The sequence below is a fragment of the Myotis brandtii genome, unplaced genomic scaffold (genome assembly GCF_000412655.1).
Source record: "Myotis brandtii unplaced genomic scaffold, ASM41265v1 scaffold854, whole genome shotgun sequence".
NCBI lineage: Eukaryota > Metazoa > Chordata > Mammalia > Chiroptera > Vespertilionidae > Myotis > Myotis brandtii.
The window spans coordinates 226,791-248,279 of record NW_005371468.1 but is presented as its reverse complement, the minus strand read 5'-3'; the positions used below and the strand labels follow the sequence as shown (position 1 = coordinate 248,279).

Genomic DNA, 21,489 nt, shown 5'->3' with positions numbered 1-21,489 from the left:
CTTGACCTTATTTAACCCCTGTTCTTCCTTTAATTATACCTATCTAGTTGTCATCTGTTACTTAATATCATCCTTGGGAGATGACCTCAATCATGAAACTTTTTCCCCCCCTTCTATTTCTTTTTCCTATAGTCAGGTAACTGTATCATCTTGCATAGGAAATATTCTAGGCAATCAGAGATTCCCCCAAATATTTTTACAAATACATTTTTATGGATTTTGAGAGAGAGTGAAAGGGAGAGGGAAAGAGAGATAGAAACATCAACTGCCTGGATTGAGTCCACAACTCAGGGATGTGCCCTGACCCCCTGACTGGGAATAGAACTGGTGACTTCTTGGTTCATGGGTCAGCACTCAACCACTGATCCACATTGTCTGGGCTCCCCCAAATTTTGAAGTTGCTTTAAAGTAACTGCTTGATATGTATTATGTCTACATTTGTAGATGTTGTTAGTTGTCTTGAAAGAATCTTATTCAATGCCATTCTTCTTTCCTAAATCTTTAGTGACACATACTACCTTGTGGGAAATATTTCTCTTTATCGTTTTTCTAAAAATGTTTTGCCACTCACTTAATCTTACTCAAACCAGAAGTTAAAATGACTTGCTTGGATAAGTGTCAGGGGTAACACTTGAATCCAGAGATTTTGATTATTTCTATTACTAGAGGCCTGGTGCACAAATTCTTGCATGGGTGGGGTCTGGCCGGCCTGCCCCTATGGGGGCCCATCGGGCCAGGCTGGCAGGTGGGAGAGGCCGTGGGTGGTTGGCCGGCTGGCCCGTCCCCGATTGAGGTGTTGGGGGCTGATCGGGGGCTGGGCTGGCCAGGGGGTCGGGGGGAGGGCAATCAGGGCCCAGATCAGGTGGGTTGGCTGCTGCAGTGCGTTCTGGTCGTTCCACCATTCTGGTTGCTGGGCTTTTATATATATAGATATTGTCAAAAGGCTAGAATTATCTAGGATCTTAAATGCTAGATTTAGGACGTTTGGATTTCTTTTGAGATGGAATATTGAACTGATCCAATCTTTCAGAAAGTGGCACAGTTCTTTGTTCCTTGGAGGAAAGTTAAACTAAGACATTTTAAAATTAATCTTTTTGCCCAATCTGCAATGTAAATAGGGATATCCTCCAGGGTAGCAATTCAGAATTCCAAAGGGAGACAGTTCTTTCTAGGTTCTGAGTCTAGAATATAGGATTTAAGATTGTGTTATTCCATCTATCCTTATATTTAAATCCATGCTTTCAGGTTTGAGGACCACAAAACCTAAACATTTGAGTTAAGCAACATATCTATGTGATTTCTCAGGTGAGTGGTCATTAATTAGTATGAGAAGTAGAGAAGAATAGCTCATGGTAGTGGACATGGTGAGCAGGTGGCTAATCTCAAGTTTTCTACCAGCTATCCTATACTGTTTTAGAATTACAGATGTCACCACCTGATTTGCGGGTTATGCCAGCACTCTTGGACTTGCCTGTTAGGGGAAGGGAAACTTTAAGATAATCTTCATTTCCCCTCTCCATTTTGAAATTGTGGAACAAGTCAGGAGAGGATGTTAACATTGAAACTCAACTGGACAATTTGTTTAAAATTCGACAGGAAGGGCCAATGTTACTTCCTGTCTGTAAAGGAAGTTCTGGCTTCCTTCCCTTCCTCCTTGGCTAACTCTGGTCAACTTAGAATGTGGGTGTGGAGGGGCTGATCAAGTTAATACTTTTAACTGGCTACTCATGCCTTGAGAAATTGGGTTACCATTAATGTTCAAGTGTGGAAACAATGTTCTCTCCATTCTTTCCTTACTTGAAACACGGAAAAGAGTGTTATGTGGGCTCCTATCTCCTTGTCCTTATGTGGGAGCCCTGTACTAGGGTTGGCTGTTGCAGTCCAGGAAGCCTTCCAATCTCCTAAGTATTATTTTACATTCAACCTTATATTGCCCCTGTATTTTCTGACATTTGAAAATAGATCAAGGAGTTGTAGAGGAAAAACTGAAATCCATTTGACACTGAGGGATAGGTTGTGGAAAGGAGAACATAATTAGGCAGAGGGGAGGGGATGTCAAAGGTTTCTTATTTTTACAGTGAGCCAAGGATGCATTCCTTCTTAGTGGGGCCAGTTGGCACTCTTCCTGCTATTTTAGTCCAGGCTTCTCCTTCCTACTGGCCTGTCAATTGTATTAAGTGTTTGATGTGAGTTTGAACTGTGGTCTCTGGAGTTGGGGGGAGGGAGAGTGGTGGAAACAGCTGGTGCCTTCATCAAGCTATCTCAATTATGCTTCTTTTAAGAGTGGGGATGGTGGGGGATGGTGGGTGACAGAGGGACTGGATGTGTTTTAGCAGAGTCCCAGTATCTTTCAAACAGTGGGATTGGATTCTCTTAATTCTATGCGGGACACTGGCTAGTTGTAATGTAGCTAACCTTCCCCAATCACATTCTTTTCTCTGCCTCCCCTCCCTCCAGTGCTTTCAGCGTTGGGCCTGATTTGGTGAGAAAGGGAAATGTGGAAAGTTAGCAAAACAGATTCATGCTTTTCCAACCATTGAGTATTCATCTTAAGTCGTTGGGCCCCTCCATTGACTTTCTTCTTACCCATTCATTATTCCTTCAGTGGATTTTCCAAATATGTCTGCAAACAGCTAGAGATACAATTAGAACCAGAACCTCTGCTGAAGTCCTGCTGAATTGTAATCAGTTGGCTGTACTAGTCTCTTTCCTCCCTCATACCCTGGGTGACTATATTTCGGAGTCAGCACTCTTTTTCTGTCTCAACCACCATTCGAGGCAGAGAACCTGTCAGGCATCCTTTTGGAGCAGCAGCATTGATCTAGGTGTGTCCAGTTCTGTGTCTCTGGGGTGTGTCTTTTACTTCTCTCTCTCTCAAATATCTCAGAAAGCTCTCCTACTAGACTATTATTTTTATTTGCTTTTGTGTATCCACCTACCACTATAGTACTTAACTGACTGATTTATTTGGTCAGGGCTATGAATGAGGGAGAATCTGATAAGAATACTAACAATTGTAACTAATTTTTCAGTTGTTCTTGAGAGAAAAAGGGAGTTACTCTGATTTAATGCTAGGTAAGAGATCTTAAACTATTGTTTTTTTTTGTGCTTCATTGATAAAATTTGCAGTGGCTAGGCCCTACTTTTGAAATTCTGTTCTAAAACAGTGTTGCTAAATATTCTCTTTTCTCTCTAGCCCTGGAATGGCTGACTATTGTGTATATTCCTGCCCTACCTCTTTCTGCCTAGTTATATCAGATTTAGACATGTACTAATTTCTCCTAAGTTGTGCTGTTTTATTTCTTTATTTATTTAAATCGTCACCCAAGGATATTTTTCCATTGATTTTCAGAGAGAGTGGAAGGGAGGGAGAGGGGGGAGAGAGAAACATCTATGTGAGAAAGATACATTGATTGGTTGTCTACAGCACAAGCCCTGACCTGGGCTGGGGATAGAGCCTGCAACTGAGGTACAAGGTACATGCCCTTGATCGGGAATCAAACCTTCGACCCATTGGTCCGAGGGGGTGGGGGCACGCTCTAACCACTGAACACAACTGGTTAGGGCTAAGTTGTGCTGTTTTAGACTTAGCTCCTTTTGCATCATGTACTGTCTAAATCAGAGTTTAGCCCAGAGTACTTCTTAATAGATCCAAGAATGATAAGGAAATTAGGAGAAAAGATGGTGGTATATTATGCCTGGAATATCCCTCTGGTTGGAGAACTCTGCTGAGCCTTGTGCTATGCTTTCTGCAAAGGGAATTGAGCCCTTTGGGCAGAGGGCTTTACTTTGGATTTCAAGAAACTCTGGCTAACAGAACTTGACTTCTGTCTGCATCTTTGCTTCTGGGGTTAAGGGCTAAGGTCCATTGGGCTTGTACAAGATAATGGAAAAATGTATCTTTCTCCCAGTCTTGGAAGCAGCTGAGAACCCTTATTAGGAAGGGAGGCTTTCTTTTCTGACAAGGTTCCAAATCTACAGCCCCTGACCCAGAGGCGGGGAGTGGTGAGCAAAAAAAGCTGAGGTTTTGTCTTGACCTCTTTGTTGCCAGGGCTACTGTGCAATTCTTAGGGATCCTCCTCTCATTCCCTAGGGAAGTAGGGAACTTTGCTCCTAGCACCTGCTGGTGCCTATATCCTGCCTCTTTGTAGGGTGGAGTCCGCTGCCTTTGTTTGTTCTCTGTGGGGCCTCTTAGGACTCAGCTTTATGCTTGTGGGGGAAAAGTGTTGAAAGACTTGGAGGACAGTGGAAATGGGTGATGGAGAAGGTGACAGAGGATGTGTCCTAGAGTAGTTCTCCAGGTGGGAATATTCCATTGACTGAATCCAGTTTGGAGATCAGATTGGCATGATGAAGCTTTCTTTGGGATGTATTACATGTAGCTGAGCTGAGTATAATAGCAGCAGTAGTTTTAAAATCCCCAGTGCAGTGTCTCCAAAGTGAAGAAACTTGCCAAATAGGAATCTTAAAAATCCCCTTACCCACTCCAACCCTAGATCCACACACAATATCTTTCTGCTGATTTTTAAAGGCCTGAGCTTTGTCCTATGCAGCGTTGGCTTGGGGCAGGGAGGAGGGTTGTTTTCCCCGAACATGATAAGGAACTGAGCAGGGCAAAGTGGGAGCTCTGGCTGGTGATTGGTAGACAGGATGCCCTGGAATGCGGTTGGCCTGCAGCCCAGAATCCAGCACTTTTGTATTTGTTTGTTTCTGGGAGACTGTGGTCTGGTGCTACTGTGACAGGAAGTGAGAAAGCTGGGAGTGGGGAAACGGAGAGGGGCGATGTCTTTGTGGTTCTCCTGTGAAATCTCTTTGTCCTTGGAGAGGAGCTCTGCTGCAAGCCTCTATTGAGAAGAGAGCCGCCTTTGTGTGTCTAATGGGTCTCAGAGCATCTAGCTACTCCGAGGGACTAGGGAGGGTCAATTCTGACTGTGGCCCTTTGCATCTTAGCACTTGAGTTATAGAAATGTGCTCCATCTCTTAGCATTGGGGATCTCACTGAGTTTTTGCGTGTGCTACTATTATTTATAGATCTCTAGGATTTAATTAAGAAAGAAATTCTAGGAGATAGATGTTTATGTAATTTTTAAACTACATATTGCAGATATTTTGGAAGGCATTGCTGGGGCCCTACACTTTAGATCTCGTCCTTTCAATTGGCACCCTACTACATCCAGAACTGGAGAAACCTACCCATTCTTTGATTTTAGTATTGAGAGGTATTGGCAAGTCTGTTTGCACATAACTAGAGAATGATTGGTAGTTTTCTGGGCCTCCCCTTCTCCCCCCTCTATTTAGACCAGCGGTCACCAACCTTTCGGACCTCATGGACCACCAGTGGTCTGAGGACCACTGGTTGGCGACCGCTGCTCCAAAGGTTTCCTTAAACCAGCGGTCGCCAACCTTTTGGACCTCACAGACCACCAGTTGGTGACCATCTAGACTGAAATAGCACCCGTAGCACTTCTCTGTTCCCCTCCTCCTTCCTTTTTTTGCCTTGTTTTGTCTTTTCCCTGCCCTCCATTCCCGCTGTGAAATGGTCATCTCTTCTCACTGTGGATTGGGTGGCTGAGTCCTTAAACTTCTTGCCAAGCTGGCTGGCCCCAGAGCACATACACACAAACCAGTCTTTGATTGCTGGGAAGGACAGCTGCCCTAGAGGCAGATTGCTAACATACCGCTAGAACAATCCCTCCCCTCTGTCTGATGCTGGCTAGCACAGTCTTCCCTGTTTCTAGTTCCTTCTGTTTTTCAACCCCAACACTGATCTCTGCATTTGGTTTAGTAAGATGTCACATTAAATATGAGAGTAGGGAGAGTTGTGATGAGAGTTTCTTTCTTGATGTGGGGGCGATTAGAAAAGATGGCATATAGCCAGATGTCTAGAACAGGCGTTCCAGTGGAAAGTTAAGTGACTTTGTACAAATTTTGTACTTGTACAAAGTAGTACTACTTTTCTCCTTGCACCATCCCTCCTGAGTTCTTGTTCCTTATAACATGGGAAATCTGAGGTAGATTGCAAGCTATTCTTCCACAGAATTGCTCTTTAACGTGAAGGTAAGACCAGAGATCTAGCTGCTTCCACCCCCATCCTCTCTCATCTCAGTCAATTCAGCTCTATTGGAGTTAGAATAACTTTTAACCACAAGAAGCATAGAAACTTCATGCTCCTTTCACTCTGTCCAGGAGAAGGAACATGGACTTGGAGTAGAACAGATGCTTTTCCAGCACTTACTGGTATATGGCTTTGGGCAGCATTTTGAATGCTTCTGACATATAGTTTAAAAAGGGACCAGTGCCCTGGCCAGGTATGCTCAGTAGTTAGAGCATTGGACCGAGGACCGAAAGGTCTTGGGTTCGATTCCTGGTCAAGGACATGTAGTACTTGGTTGGCTGCAGGTTTGATCCCTGGCCCGGTTTAGGGCATGTGCCAAAAGCAACCAGTGATGTGTCTCTCCCCACCTCCCCCTCACTTTCTCCTTTTCTCTTTCTCAAAATCAATGGAAAAATATCCTCGGATGGGGATTTAAAAAACACCAAAAACCGACCCCCCCCCCCCAAAAAAAAATAGCCAGCTTCAATCCCAGGTCTTTGTGCATACTGATTTATGTTTCTCACATTGATGTTTCTCTCTCTCTCCAACCCTCCCTCTGTCCCTCCCTTCCTCTCTCTAAAAAAAAAAAAAAAATCAATAAAAGAAAGAAAAATAAATAAAAAAGGGGCCAATATTACCTCAGAAGTTGTTGAAAAGATTATGTGATAACTTATAGGGGGAGATTAATAATTAACAACTCACAACTTTTCTTCCCCTGTAAGGTCAGATTTTTTTTTTTTTTAAGATAGGGAGAAACATTTTCTTCAGCTCTCTGTCCTATAGATGAAATAGTACCTTCACACTTCCTCTGATTTCCTTGTTGCTTGCCTCAGAGGGAACTGTATACTAAACCTGATGGAAGGGGTTTCTTGTTGCTCTCTTCAAAGGGCTCTGAGGAAGCAGGACTGTGTAAATACGACTCAGTTACATGCTCAACTTTTCCAAGTGATCTTCAGATGATGGGCAAAGAGATAGTGGGAGTGGGAATGCCATAGATAGAAAGTAAGGAGGGGTTGGGGGTGGTAGTTGGTGAGAAGCTGCCTCTTTCAAAAAGAAATGTGGAGCTCAGGTGGGTGATCTCTAGTAAACCCTAAGGTTAAGTTTTTTTTCCATGAAAATTTTTTTTCTCCCCTAGGGTAGGGTACGAGGTGTCCTAGATAATTTTAGAATTTTTCTTTTATGACACAAGAGTTAAATAAATACTTTTCCATTTTGATTAGACTTTTTCTCAGTGCCCATTGTGTACCTGACCTCCCTCTCTTTTTCTTCCTCTTGTAGGAGGAGAAAGGCAATTGGCCTCTCCCCTTCCTCCAGTCTGACACCTCCCTCTGTTTTTGCCCCTCCCTTTTATCTTTGTTTTCTTATCGGCCTCTCCCTACAGCTCTACTTTCTCCTTATAAGGCTAAGTGAGGCCCCTTTGGCAGAGTTGCAACAGGGATCCAGGTAAGTAACTTAGTGTGCCCCAGACCCTCAGGATTGAGAGAAAATTCTTTTATCTGTCCCAGAGGGCTTTGGAGAGGCATGTGGATGATGGGGGAGGAGAAGGAGGAGGCCTGGCCTGAGAGATCAGAAGGACTTGTTAGACCAGTCCTGTGTGTGTGTCATACATGCTCTAGAGAGAAGCAGGTTTAGTTTCTTTCCATACCCTTTCAGTCTTGGGCCCCCTCACTAGCTAAGAGCCACACCCTTCCTTTGCTTCAAAGCTAGTTTGGCATTAGCCATTTTAGTATGTTATGATTTGGGGTGGGGTAAGGGAGGGGGTTCCAGAATACTTGAGAGGGGAAAAGAGAACAAGAAGAATGTTCCATCTGGTTTCCAAATTTGGGGTTAAGATGGTGGACGTGATTTTTAAAAAATTTTAAGTCACAGTAAAACTTTAAATCCTGTCAGATAACTTTGGGCCAGCTCAACCTCCTTTTAACAAGGAGTATTTTAAAAACTTATATATTTATTTTTCTTCTTTTCTTTGAAACCCCAAGTAGATAGAATGTATCATTCTTTGAAAGACTTCCTTAAGTCACCAGAGAGATTCATGGTAGACACAGTGAATCTTTGTCGGAGTGAAACTCCTTCAGCTAACCTTTTGGATGCCCTTAAGGGGAGAGAGAAGGAGAGCCTAGCATAAAAAATCCACAGGGAAGTTCAGAAATTGCTAGCACCTAAACAAGGCCATTTCCAGAATATTAGTTTAGTAACTATGAGAAGTGCTCAGTTGAAATGAGATTGTGAAGTAAGCAGAGTTCTCTTTAGTCTTAATGCAAATCATGCCAGGTTTTTAGGGTTAGTGCAGAAGTGAGACTGAAATACTAGAATTGTCTGACTGAGCTTCTGGAACATCAAATGGTGGTGGTGGTGGTGGTGGTGGTGGTGGTGTGTTACTTAGGCTTTGGACTGTGGTACAAGCACTCCTTGTGATAAGAAGCTATGGAAAAACTGTTGACAAAATATATTATTTTAAAAGTAAAATGGCAATTTTCTCTTGTGGTTGAACAAGAATAATTGCTTTGAATTTTGGGACAAATGCCAGTTAAGGCAAATTAATACCTGTTAGATATCTAGAAGACCTACCTACCTTTTTTGGCTTGAATGTATATAATGTAGTTCTGTAGTATTACAGGTACTATATATAAGTATATATTTATATATATATATTTTAAAATATTTTTATTGATTTCAGAGAGGAAGGGGAAGGGAGAGAGAGATAGAAACATCAATGATGAGAGAGAATCACCGATTGGCTGCCTCCTACCTCCTGCAACCTGGGCATATGCCCTTGACCGGAATCGAACCTAGGACCCTTCAGTCCACAGGCCGACACTCTATCCACTGAGCCAAGCTGGCGAGGGCCAGGTGCTGTATTTTATTGGTCAGTATTCTTCAGTAGGAGGGGGCTCAGTGTGCTTTAAAAAAGCAATTTAAAATCCCTAGGATGACAGAAGAGGAGTTTTGCTTATCATTGCTTTTACAGGAAGAGCATAACTTTGTGATATTCGTTTTGATTTCATAATGAATAAATAGGAAGAAAGGAGGAAAGCTGATTTTGGGGCTGGCGATAGAAGATAACATTTCTTTCCTAAGGACTCAAAGACTATTTTGTGGGGTTTAGAATTCTTAGGACAAATAATTTTCTCCTCTTTCCTCAGAGGCTTGCTTGCCTAAGTCTGGTCATATCTTTGGATATACTTCCCTGAATTGCATGGAGGTACAGAGAGGTTCAGTGTCACCCAGCCTAAAATTTTACATATATCAGCCCATTAAAGCTAAACTCTGAAAAAGTAATAGAAATTGAAGCTTACAGGGGTTATAACTTCTCTATGTTCTCACAGCTAGTTTTTGGCAGAATCAGGACTTGAACCGAGGTTTTTTGACCCCTAGTCTGGAGTTTGATTTTGTTTTTCCCTTTGGGAGTGTAAAGAATTCCTGTAGTCTACAGGACTACTGTAGATGGGAGAGGGGAGCATGTGGAGACATATCTTTTATTCAAAGGTTCTACCAACACCACCAAAACTCTAGTCCCTTGTGTTGCTATTTCTACTATTATTTGTATTAATAGCTTTCTGTGTGTCAAGACATTTCTCTTAGTACTTTATGTGGATTGTCTCATTTAATCCTCATAACCACCCTATGTATTTTTATTTCTCCCATATTACAAAAAAACCCATGACGTTTAGAGATTATGGTACTTTGCCCAAAGTCATATAACTAAGAAGCAATGGAGCTGGGATTTTAGCCTAGTCAATTTGATTCCAAAGTCTGTTCTTAATTGCTAAGAACTGTAATTCCTAATTATATTCTATGGCCAGTTTATAGTAGAACAAATCATTATAGGGATTGTGCTCCAGGCAAGTGATCCCCCTCCCCCCACCCCCCCCTTGCTGTTGTTCAACTGTTTGGTCCTTTTGGGTACTTGATTCAATTTAACTATTTTTGGTTTGGAATTCTTACACAAGAGACTGAATATTTAACCATTGTCATTACTTGAATGCTGGAGTCTTGCTGTAGACTCATAGGACCTGTGACTCGTTAAGAGAAAAATTAGGTATTTCCAGAAAATCTAGTCTTAGGGAGTAGCAAGGCTCATTTTATGTGCCCTGTCCCCTTCACTTTGGGAGTTCCATGATCGTCTTTTTTTAATGAGAGTAAGTGTAATGTATTTGAAAATATTAAGTGGCAAACCTGGAAAGGTGTTGTGTTGGCCTGGACTCATAAGACCTTCTTGACTCAAACTATCAAAGTCAGTTAATGGTTTACAGATTCTGGTCTGTTATATACACACACACACACACATACACACACACGTGTGTGTGTGTGTGTGTGTGTGTGTGTGTGTATATAACAGACCAGAATCTGTAAACCATTAACTGACTTTGATAGTTTGAGTCAAGAAGGTCTTATGAGTCCAGGCCAACACAACACCTTTCCAGGTTTGCCACTTAATATTTTCAAATACATTACACTTATTCTAGTGTGTGTGTGTGTGTGTGTGTGTGTGTGTGTGTGTGTGTGGCATCGAGAAGAATCTTTCCTTAAGTCTCTGAGTTATGAGGCAGTGCACTTAACACATTTCGTACCGCTCAGGAGTTTTCTCGTGTTTCGCGCGCCATCTGTTAGGACCGCTCACGAGTGTTCTCGTTTTTCACGCCCATGGAAAAAGGAGCGAATCTAGATACTTACGTAAATTTTGTTTGGTCCCTCTTCATAGAGGAAAATGTTTTACGCAGTACCATACGTTAAAAAAGTACTAGGAACTTTAATTGTTTAATTGTTTTTGTAAATAAAAATGTTATAATTATTGAAAAACAACACCTAAAGTGCATTATGATAATTTAAATAACGTGCAGTTTGCCCAAAAACGTGCGGTCCCTGGCGTATGTCTTAGAGATTTCTATGCGGTACACAATGTGTTAATAACTTGCCTAATTCCTTCATTCTCTTCCCCAACTATGCTTTCTTTTTCCTCCCATTTATTTTCATTCCCCTACTTATATCTTTTATGTAGACATGTGGATGATCCTTTAACCCAAAGATAAATGGAACCCCCCTCCTTTCCTGTGATGTTGAGGAGAAATGCTCTCAAGGGTTGTAGGGAAGAAGGGCTGGACCATCCATCTCATACTGGACTGAATTATTTGGACTTGACAGCATGCAGGATAAAGAGAACTCAGACTGTGAAATGGCATAGATCTGGGATTAAATTCAAAACTTGCTATTCACTGAGACCTTGGTTAATTTCTTCACTTAGAACCAGTTTTCTCATTTGCAGTAAAACTTCCTTAGGGTTGTTGTAAGAATTGCCAGGATAATATACATTCAGTAATTGTTAGTTCTTTTCACCTTAATTTTCTCCTTGGTAATAAACTGCAAAGGCCTCCAATAAGTATTCAAGAACTTACAGCAGAAGTGTAATGTGATGATGACTGCCAGACCCCGGAGAAGCACTCTATGTCCCAGAAACACTGGCCTAGGTGGGACCTACTAGTAAATAGAGTTGGAGTAGGAAAACAAGCTTATCCACTCCTTAGAACCCAGTTATGCTCTTGATTCAATTATTTTTACCTACTAGTTCACAAAATACTTTTGGGCTGAGGCATTACCATTATTAAGTAATGTAATGGGAAGATAGAAACTAGCTCTTGAAACAACTCAATACCTCATATTTGTATAATATACATTATGTCACCTTATCCTTACAGCAACTCTGAGTTAAACTGGGCTAGTGGTATTGGGATTTTACTGAGAACATGGCAGTGACCTGCTGCCATTGTTGGCTAGTGGCAGAGCCAGGACTGGGACCAGACTTCTGAGTCCTATTCTGGTCCTACACAGCCTCTGCTTCTACTCTCTTTCAGGCAGAAAATCTCTCCATGCCTAGGAAATCTGAATTTCTTTCTACTTAACTGTGCTGTCCTCTTCTTCAAATTAGAGTCAAGTGGTCAGCTTTTAAAGCCACGAAGCTAGGAAAAGATACTGCTTCCTGACTTAGAGTCCTGAGTAGTTTTCCTGCTATTCTTCCTAATTCCCTTTATTGAATTAAAGTCGTGAGGGCAAAAAGTTGCCATTTATGGAAGGGTGACAGACTATTTCTCTGTGTAGTGGGGAGTGTTGTCACTGTATGCCCCATAGTAGTGGTAGTTTGAGCTTTTATTAGCAAAGAAAATTACAGGGTAGAGGCTACCAGAGTGGTAACTGCAGTTCAGGCCCTGTTGAAACCCAGAACTGGAAGAATCTCTCCTGAACTCAAGAGTCCTCTTGGTGTGGAAGGTTCATAGGTCATTGTAATAGCAGATATGGCAAGTGCTTAAAATGAAGAAATGGAGATGAAAAGGGAGCAACCTTTTTTAAAAATAAGGGTACTTATTAAAGCCATTTGAGTATCCTGTTGGAATGTAGGGTGAGAATATGAAAAAGTAACAGTGGGTTATGGAATGAAAAGAACAGAAGTTGATAAGTGATTGTGGGAGCCTAGAACTGGAAGTGGGAGGAATTTAGAAAAGGGCTACCACATTCTTGGATTTAGGGACTGGATCCACTAGAAGAAGTCTGAGTGATGGAAACTTAAATAGGGAGTTTATTGAGCACCCATTTATCAGTTACTCTGGGTACTCTTGCTTGCTGAATGCTCCCTATACAGGCATACCTCATTTTATTGCATTTTACAGATGTTGTGTTTTTCACAAATTGAAGCCAAGACCCTCCACCAGCAAAAAGATTACATACATCTTGCTTTATTGCAGTGATCTGGAACTGAACTGCAGTATCTCTGAAGTATGCCTGTATAAAGCAAAGAGGCCCAAGTGTGCTTGGTGGGGCTCTGGAGAGCGTGGGAAAGGGAACTGAAGCAAAGCCTAGGCTAGTCTCCACATGTCTTCCCTACTATACTATTGCACTGGTTTCTCAATATCTTTGTGGGCATGCTGGGACTGGGCTTTGAGGTTTCTGTCTTAGGAGGGGGAAGGGCATTCCAACAGCGTGTTTTTTGTTTTTTGTTTTTTTCCCCTTTCCAATTTGGTTGCTGGGAACAGGGGGTAAGTGAATTTTTATTCATATTATAACCTGCTCCTGATTCTGTATATAAGTACAAGTAGAGGAACCTCTGATATGACAGTAGGATCCAGGTTTTAATGAAAGCTACATCCAAGGTCCAGGTATCTGAAAACAGCAAAGTCCAAAGGACGCTTGTCATATTAAGCAATTCCCAGTCATATTTTCAGTTATTCCCTTTCATTCCCAGATTGTCTTTCTCCCAATACCTGTCCATGCTCTTTTTATTTTTGAATGCATTGGGTATGTTTATTTCTTCTCTCATTTCCATTTTTCCTCCAAATATTTCTGCAGCTCTCTACTTCCTGCTTCCTCCTTGCTGTGGTGGCTGGGATGCTTCTCCCATGATTTTTCGAATCTAGACTGGGCTGTTCTCTGTGTTAAAACAATCAATTACGACCTTCTCTTAACAGGTGTGTATGGAAATATGTTTATTAAGATTTAAAAAATTTAAGTGTCTTTTTTTTTTTAGGGGTTGATGAGAGGGTGGGGGAGGGGAGAGGATTTGCCTTTCAACATGGTGTTTTGGACTGGCCATAAAGTCTGCCATAGCCAGCATGCAAGAGAGAAACCCCATTAAGCCCAAGATTATGACTACAATGCTCCTCCATTTACTAGCCAGCTTGCAGTTTATGTAATATGGCATGGGAAACGCTTCATTCCTAATTTAACTATCATTTATTTTATAAGTAATACATATAAACCTTGTAGATGTTTTGATATTACCTTGAGTTTAGAATAAGTAAAGAGGTAAAAATATAGTCTGTTTAGAGCAGTGGTTCTCAACCTTCCTGATGCCGCGACCCTTTAATACAGTTCCTCATTTTGTGGTGACCCCCAATTTCATTGTTATAAATTGAACATAATTAAAGCATAGTGATTAATCACAAAAACAATATGTAATTATATATGTGTTTTCGGATGGTCTTAGGCGACCCCTGTGAAAGGTCGTTCGACGCCCAAAGGGGTCGCGACCCACAGGTTGAGAACCACTGGTTTAGAGCTTCTGCTGAATAACAGGTGTAGGAAGTTCGAGGCATTGCTTGTCTGAGATTACAATATGAACTACTCTGAGGGATGGTTTCCTAGTTTGAGCCTAATGTTTCTTTTCTTCCACAAAGAGCTAAAGGACACTGAAAATTGTGCCTTTTTACACAGAGGTTTTTTTAGTGCCTCTCTTGCTTTCTTGTCTCTGTTAGCCAAGGCACATGTTTTGCCCCCAGTACTGTAGTATAGTTTTGAAAAGTAGAAAGGCTCCCTCATAAATGTATTAAATATGAGGGCCTTAATCTTGTTTCCCAGCTTTGTTGGTGGGAAGTTTTTTCTACTTCACTTTTTGTTGGTCTTTTAATTAGCATATTCATTTAGTATATTTTGCCACCAATGCAGCAGTTTCAGTGTTCAGTTTTGGGTGAGATATTAAGATTTGTAACTGTCCCTTTATCTCTAGAAGTGGCTTGCCCCTTCAGGACAGTGTTTGTTTGTACAACTTCCATTAAGTTGATGCCAGCAAAATTTTCCAGGGAAAAAGAATATAATTTTAATCTCATGTCATGACTACAGCACTTAGCCACATTCTTCCTCTCCTACCAACAGTGTAGAGACTGGGATCTAGTTGTACCTTTCAGTAGTTATTTCTGGAGGGGTATTAAAGAGGGTAATGGGCAAAGGATCCTGCTTGAGCAGACACTGGTGATGGGCTCTCAGACTTGGTGGTGGCTCGCTTTCTGCACTGCAGTGAAAACCACAAGAGGGCATCTTTGGCTCTGGGATGAATAATTCATCTGTCTTCTCTGACCTGTGACCTTTTCTCTCCTCTCTCTTACCTTCTCCCCGGTAGTGTGAAGTGAGGGGGGGCCTTCTCCCTCCTTCCTCCTCCCTCTGTGATCCAACTTCCTTTTTACCCCGCCCTGCTGCGGCTCTGCCCCTTACCTTCATGGACGACTCAGAGGTGGAGTCGACCGCCAGCATCTTAGCCTCTGTGAAGGAACAAGAGGCCCAGTTTGAGAAGCTGACCCGGGCGCTGGAGGAGGAACGGCGCCACGTCTCGGCGCAACTGGAACGCGTCCGGGTCTCACCACAAGATGCCAACCCACTCATGGCCAACGGCACCCTCACCCGCCGGCATCAGGTAACCCCCCTCTCCATCAGACCTGCAGGTAGGACTTTGGCCTGGTCATAGAGAGGCTGTGATTCTTCTTGGGAAACTACTTTCCTCATGGTGATGGGCTGTCCAGAGCCCATGCTTTATGATGAGTCTTTTTTTTTTTTTTTTAAATATATATTTTATTGATTTTTTACAGAGTAGAAGGGAAAGGGATAGAGAGTTAGAAACATCGATGAGAGAGATCGATCAGCTGCCTCCTGCACACCCCCTACTGGGGGTGTGCCCACAACCAAGGTACATGCCCTTGACCGGAATCAAACCTGGGACCTTCCAGTCCGAAGGCCGACGCTCTATCCACTGAGCCAAACCGGTTCGGCATATGATGAGTCTTTACAAGGATGACAAATACTGATTAAGAGATAGGGAATATTGCTGCTCTGCTGAGTTGGGTGCACTTACTTCTAGAAGCATCCACCTGATTTCCAGTTTTGCTGGAGTGGGATTTCTGGGTTGGTATTCAATTCAATTAAAAAGTTTTATTGACTTAAGAGAGAGAGAGAGGAAGAGCGAGGGAGAGAGAGATAGAAACATAGATGAGAGAGAAACATCAATTGGCTAACTCCCTCCTGGGAATCGAAACCTGGGCATATGCCCTGACGAGGAATCATCTGGTGACCTCCTGGTTCATGGGTTGATGCTCAATCACTGAGCCACACCAGCTGGGCTGGTATGCACTTCTAATAATAGTAGATCATATAGTTTGGAGTTGTACTCAGGTTACTTCTGTTTTTTCTGATCTCCTATCCCTCCCCCTTGGTATCAGAAATTCAGGAAGGTAAATGCTTGCTTGTGGTCAGGGAAGTTGGGCACCTTGTACTCTCTACTCCAATTCAGTCTCCTTCAGGGAACAGTATGTACTCAGGAGGTGTGGCAGTGTTCATAAATTGTGTATTCCTGTTCCATATTGTTCTTGTGTGCTCTTTTTGTTGGCTGTGCAAATCATGTCTTGGAGGAAGGGGTCATTGTTAATTTTGTTGGTTAGAGTTGGAGAGGGAGCATCATGCTGCAGTTTAACCCAGATAGCCACAGGAGCCAGTGGTCTCTGGGTTGGCTGGCTCTGTGATGTGACTTGGGAGAGTTGGTGTTAGAAATAAGAAGTATCTTGTGTTTCTTATGGTTTCTCTAGTCTGACTTTGCTATGATGTAATCTGTCTGAGGTTTTGTGTGTGTGTGTGTGTGTGTGTGTGTGTGTGTGTGTGCGCGCGTGTAGGTATAATCTCTAGGCATTGCCTGATAGACTGCATCTTAAGAGATCTCTAATGGGAACTAAGAACAGTGTTCATGCTTCAGTAGCCCTTTTTTACTGATTTCTTAATTATTTTTAAGACAGAGAAGACAGAATTCCTATTGGGGGATGGTCAGGAATTTGGAGGCAGTATGTTTGTAACATTCCTAGGATTTCTATAAACACCAGAATAGAGGGTTAGGGATGAGAGGCATATATTGAAAGGGGAGAGCAAGATTGCTCAGGCTTGGAGGTGGTGGGGAATTCCAGGATTTATAGTATATAGTTTCCCTGTATCTCTCTTTTATTTTTAACTTCTGCTCAGCAATGAAACCACACCCTTCCTTCTTCCTGAAAATAATGTTTAACTTCCTCTCCCTACAGCATTACACACTCTATGTAATGGGAGTAGGGTGGGGGAGGAGTCTCCCAAGGTGACTGGATCTCACTGTATTCTATTGGAAGAAGAGCAGTCAAATGTATTTTTATGTAGTATAATGCCAATAGTCTATTTCCTGTTGTTTAAGACAGAACAACGTAAGGGTGACTTTTTTTATGTGTTCTGTGACTTCAGTAATTGATGATGAAGATGTTGAGATATCTGTTTGCTTGAGGGGAGTTGGGGGTACTTGTTTTCTTCCTTTTTGGAAAGGGAGACTCATAGCTCTTGCTTCTTTCTTTAAAAAGCTGCCTGGTATGGGAGTTTCCAGTAGTAGTAGAGCAATAAAGAAGGCTTTTGGAAACTCCCCAACCTAGCCTTTCTAACTTTCCTTATATTCGTATGGCTTTCCAAAAAGATAGTGTTCTGGGAAACTTATCTAAGTCCCTGCTATTTATTTGGCAAGTAGTTTAGTGTCTATTATGTGCCAGGCACTGTTCAAGGCACAAGGGGGTACATTATTAAACAAAACTGGCAACCCCATTCCCCCAAACTGTCTGCCCTCATGGAGCTTGCATTCTTATGTTCCAGAGACCCAGTCTGCCAGAGTTCCAGGTCCAATTCCAATTTTGAGAAAGTGCTAAGACTAAGGAGTGATGTGGTTCTTTTACGAGTACTGACAGAAAGACTCCAGGCCACAAATATCTTCTTGAAAGTCCTTTTCCTGTTTGGAAAAAAGATCATTTGTGTTTGATAGAGCAAAGGAAGGCCACAAAATGAATTGTCTTCTTGTGGGCTATGTTTCAGAACGGCCGGTTTGTGGGCGATGCTGACCTTGAGCGACAGAAATTTTCAGATCTGAAACTCAACGGACCCCAGGTAATTCTTTGGGTTTAAGGCCTGGGTTGCATTATGTATATCTTCATACTTCCCCAGCCTATAAAAGCATATAGGTGTCTTGTTAAGTGCCTGGCACACTGTAAGCACCCATTAATTGGTTTCTTCTATTTAGGAAAATAAAACAGTAGAGCTTCAAAGAATATATGTAGTTTTTATTTTGGAATGAATTTCAATGACCATTGATCCAGTATTTGATTTCTCAACTACTATATCCCCTTTCTAGAATGGGTGTGTGTCTACTTTGTAGAAAATCCTACCTGAACTCTGGCTGGTCTTGAGCCTTAGGCAATACCTGAAGGGTAACAGAATTAGTCAGAAGATGGCTCTTACTGAGATTTTCTGGTTAATCTTAAAAGTTCTTTTCTGGGTGAACTTTTTTAAAGGACCACTCAGATGTAGATGTAGCTGCACTTAGCACAGTTCAAATTCACTTAAATGGCCAGAAATGGGAAGTGAAATCTTCTGTTTCTGTCACTTGGTTGTTGATAATGGCTATAGTTAATTCAGTTCATGTTTGTTAGAACTGGGAAATTATATCTCCTGCCTTTCTGTACAAGTTCAAAAGATGGGGACAGCCACCCCTCTAAAGTCCTGGGGCCCATAGAAGATGCATTAGGAGTCTCTATCTTTAGAAGACAGTACTCCTCATTGGGATGGATTGTTACTATATATGGCTTAACAGTAACTCTTATCTTTTTTCTCTTTTCTATAGGATCACAGTCACCTTCTCTATAGCACCATCCCCAGGATGCAGGAGCCAGGGCAGATTGTGGAGACCTATACGGAGGAAGACCCTGAGGGAGCCATGTCTGTTGTCTCTGTGGAAACCTCGGATGATGGAACCACTCGCCGCACAGAGACCACAGTAAGCTAAGATTTATAAGGTCTGGGATTTGTATGAGGTCTTCCTATGGTTTCTATTAGGGGAGGGGTTAAGCACTTAATTAAGGTGGATGAGGGCTACTGATCTGTAGTGAAAGCGAAAGTGATCTCTGTCCAGACATAGAAGATAGATGAGATATGGGAAGATGGAATGGAATGGAGAAGAGAAGGTGTATCAAGATCTACAGTAGCTATCCTTATAGGCATACTTACTGCAAGGGCAGTTTGCCTGCCTGGGGACTTCCTATAAGGTGGGAAGAAGGATAAAGGGCGGTTGTAAGGCATTTCTATGTAAAGTGAGCTGGAGACAGGGCTTCTTTCTCTTCTTGGAGTGGTCTAGAATTTAAGCTTAGATTCTACACTTCATTAATTTTTCTTTAAATCCTCACCCTAAGGACATTTTCATTGATTTTTTTTTTTTTTTTTTAGAGGGGGTTGGGGAGAGAGAGAGGGAGAGGTAAAGAAACATCCATGTGAGAGAGAAACACTGGTTGGTTGCCTCCCCCACTTGCCCTGATTGGGCCAGGAATTGAACCCACAACCTGGGTATGTGCCCTGACTGGGAATTGAACCCGAGACCTCTCGGTGTAGGGACGATACTTTTACATACTGAGCTATGCTGGCCAGGGCTTCATTAATTTTTCTTTTTTCTTACCTAAAGGTCAAGAAAGTAGTAAAGACTGTGACAACACGGACAGTACAGCCAATCCCTATGGGACCTGATGGACTGCCTGTGGACCCTTCATCAGTTTCTAACAACTATATCCAGACACTGGGTCGTGACTTCCGTAAGAATGGCAATGGGGGACCTGGTCCCTACGTGGGGCAAGCAGGCACTGCTACCCTTCCCAGGAACTTCCACTACCCTCCTGATGGATATAGCCGCCACTATGAAGATGGTTATCCAAGTAGCAGTGACAACTATGGCAGTCTGTCCCGGGTGACCCGCATTGAGGAACGGTATAGGCCCAGCATGGAAGGTTACCGGGCACCTAGTAGACAGGATGTCTATGGGCCACAGCCCCAGGTTCGGGTAGGTGGGAGCAGCGTAGATTTGCATCGCTTTCATCCAGAGCCTTATGGTCTAGAAGATGACCAACGTAGCATGGGCTACGATGACCTGGATTACGGCATGATGTCCGATTATGGCACTGCCCGTCGGACTGGGACCCCCTCTGACCCTCGCCGACGCCTCAGGTAGGCAAGAAAAGGGGAAGGAAAAGATAGCTCTTCCTTTTCCTTCTTATTACCTTATGGTCTCCTTTCCTTTGCTTTTTCTTGTGGAAGTCCACCTGTTCTTCCCTTTTCTGATTTAAATAAGTATCGACTTGCTTTTTTTCCTATTTATTTATTTATTTATTTTTTAAGATATATTTTATTGATTTTTTACAGAGAGGAAGGGAGAGGGATAGAGAGTTAGAAACATCGATGAGAGAGAAACATCGATCAGCTGCCTCCTTCACATCTCCCACTGGGGATGTGCTCACAACCCAGGTACATGCCCTTGACCAGAATCGAACCTGGGACCTTTCAGTCCGCAGGCCGACGCTCTATCCACTGAGCCAAACCGGTTTCGGCACTTTTTTTCCTTTTTAAAAAGTTATATGTTCTAATGATAGAGAACAACTTGTGATGATTATTGGTCTATGTCCTAAACTGTGGCCGTTGCTTCTCTCCAAGAGTTTCTGTTATTTCTGTCTAACATCTGGCCCCTTTGGTGGTAGGGAACACCACAAAGGAGCCTGGTGCCTGGGGCTAGGGAATATTCACTTGGTTCTGTGAATTTCTTCAGCTTCTGGTTTGTTATTAAGAACAGTGTTAAGAGTTTTAGGCTTTCAGGGTCAGAATAGACAGGTACAAAAACCTTCTCTGTTGTGGTTTTAGTCTTAAGTTAAAAACAAACCTTGATCTCACAAAAGCTCTGTAGGTTCTTATAGTTGCTTATAAAGTGAAACCAGGGGTGGTATCCTTAGAGGGTGGTACATTATGGACACTCTGAGAGGTCAGGAAGCAGCTGTCCAATCTGACTTTCCTACTCTTCCGTGGGGATTCTTTGGTATGAAAAAGGGAGTGATTGATGTTTGGACTGGTAGATAGATGGTTTGCCTTGAGATAATGTTTGAGAATGGGGGCTGGCAAACCTTTTCTGTGAAGAACCTTTGCAGGCCATATGTAATTTTTGTTGTATATTGTTATTGTGGTAGTGTTCTTTAAAAAAAAAAATATATATTTTTATTCATTTCAGAGAGGTAGGAAGAGAGAGAATCATTGATTGGCTACCTCCTGCACGCCCAACACTGGGGATCGAGCCCACAACCCAGGCATGTGCCCTGACTGGGAATCGAACCGTGACCATCTGGTTCATAGGTCGATGCTCAACCACTGAGCCATGCTGGCTGGGCGAGGTGGTGTTTTTTTTTTACAGTCTTTTAAATATAAACACCATTTGTAGTTCTGGGCTGTACAAGAACAGGTTTGGCCCATGGGCTGCCAGTCCTGCTTTAGAATAAATCAGAGGCAGTGTTTTCCAGTTAAAGGGAAATAAGAAGTAGGGGAGAAGATTTGTGGATGTCTTGATGGTAAGTATAGCCTAGCAGCTGTTGCTGAATTTCTGTATGAGGTCATGACCTTCTAAAAAAATGCCTTTATGCTCACTTTCCTCATATTAGGTAGCTTTGGTTAACAGTGAACTGGGTTGGGCCCAGGGGTATAGGCCCCATTATCTAAACCTGAGTCACTCCCCTTTCAGGTAACTTGGACTTCTAATCCAACTCCCATGTGACTCACCTTTATTCTTGGGT

General features: G+C 42.5%; 1 protein-coding gene across 14 annotated transcripts in view; it reads left to right on the top strand.

The window, feature by feature from the left end:
- Positions 1 to 21,489, top strand: part of CTNND1 (catenin (cadherin-associated protein), delta 1) — a 50,051-nt gene that overhangs the window by 9,614 nt on the left and 18,948 nt on the right. For 5 of the 14 annotated variants that reach the window (XM_014532171.1, XM_005884757.2, XM_005884758.2 and 2 more), the window contains exons 2-6: positions 13,430 to 13,548; positions 14,976 to 15,266; positions 17,714 to 17,785; positions 18,519 to 18,671; positions 19,350 to 19,885. In XM_014532171.1, coding sequence (XP_014387657.1) covers positions 15,072 to 15,266; positions 17,714 to 17,785; positions 18,519 to 18,671; positions 19,350 to 19,885 — 956 coding nt within the window. In that variant the 5' untranslated portion in view covers positions 13,430 to 13,548; positions 14,976 to 15,071. The remainder of the gene's footprint in view (positions 1 to 13,429; positions 13,549 to 14,975; positions 15,267 to 17,713; positions 17,786 to 18,518; positions 18,672 to 19,349; positions 19,886 to 21,489) is intronic. The other 9 variants (XM_014532176.1, XM_014532174.1, XM_014532175.1 and 6 more) reach the window with 4 other exon arrangements.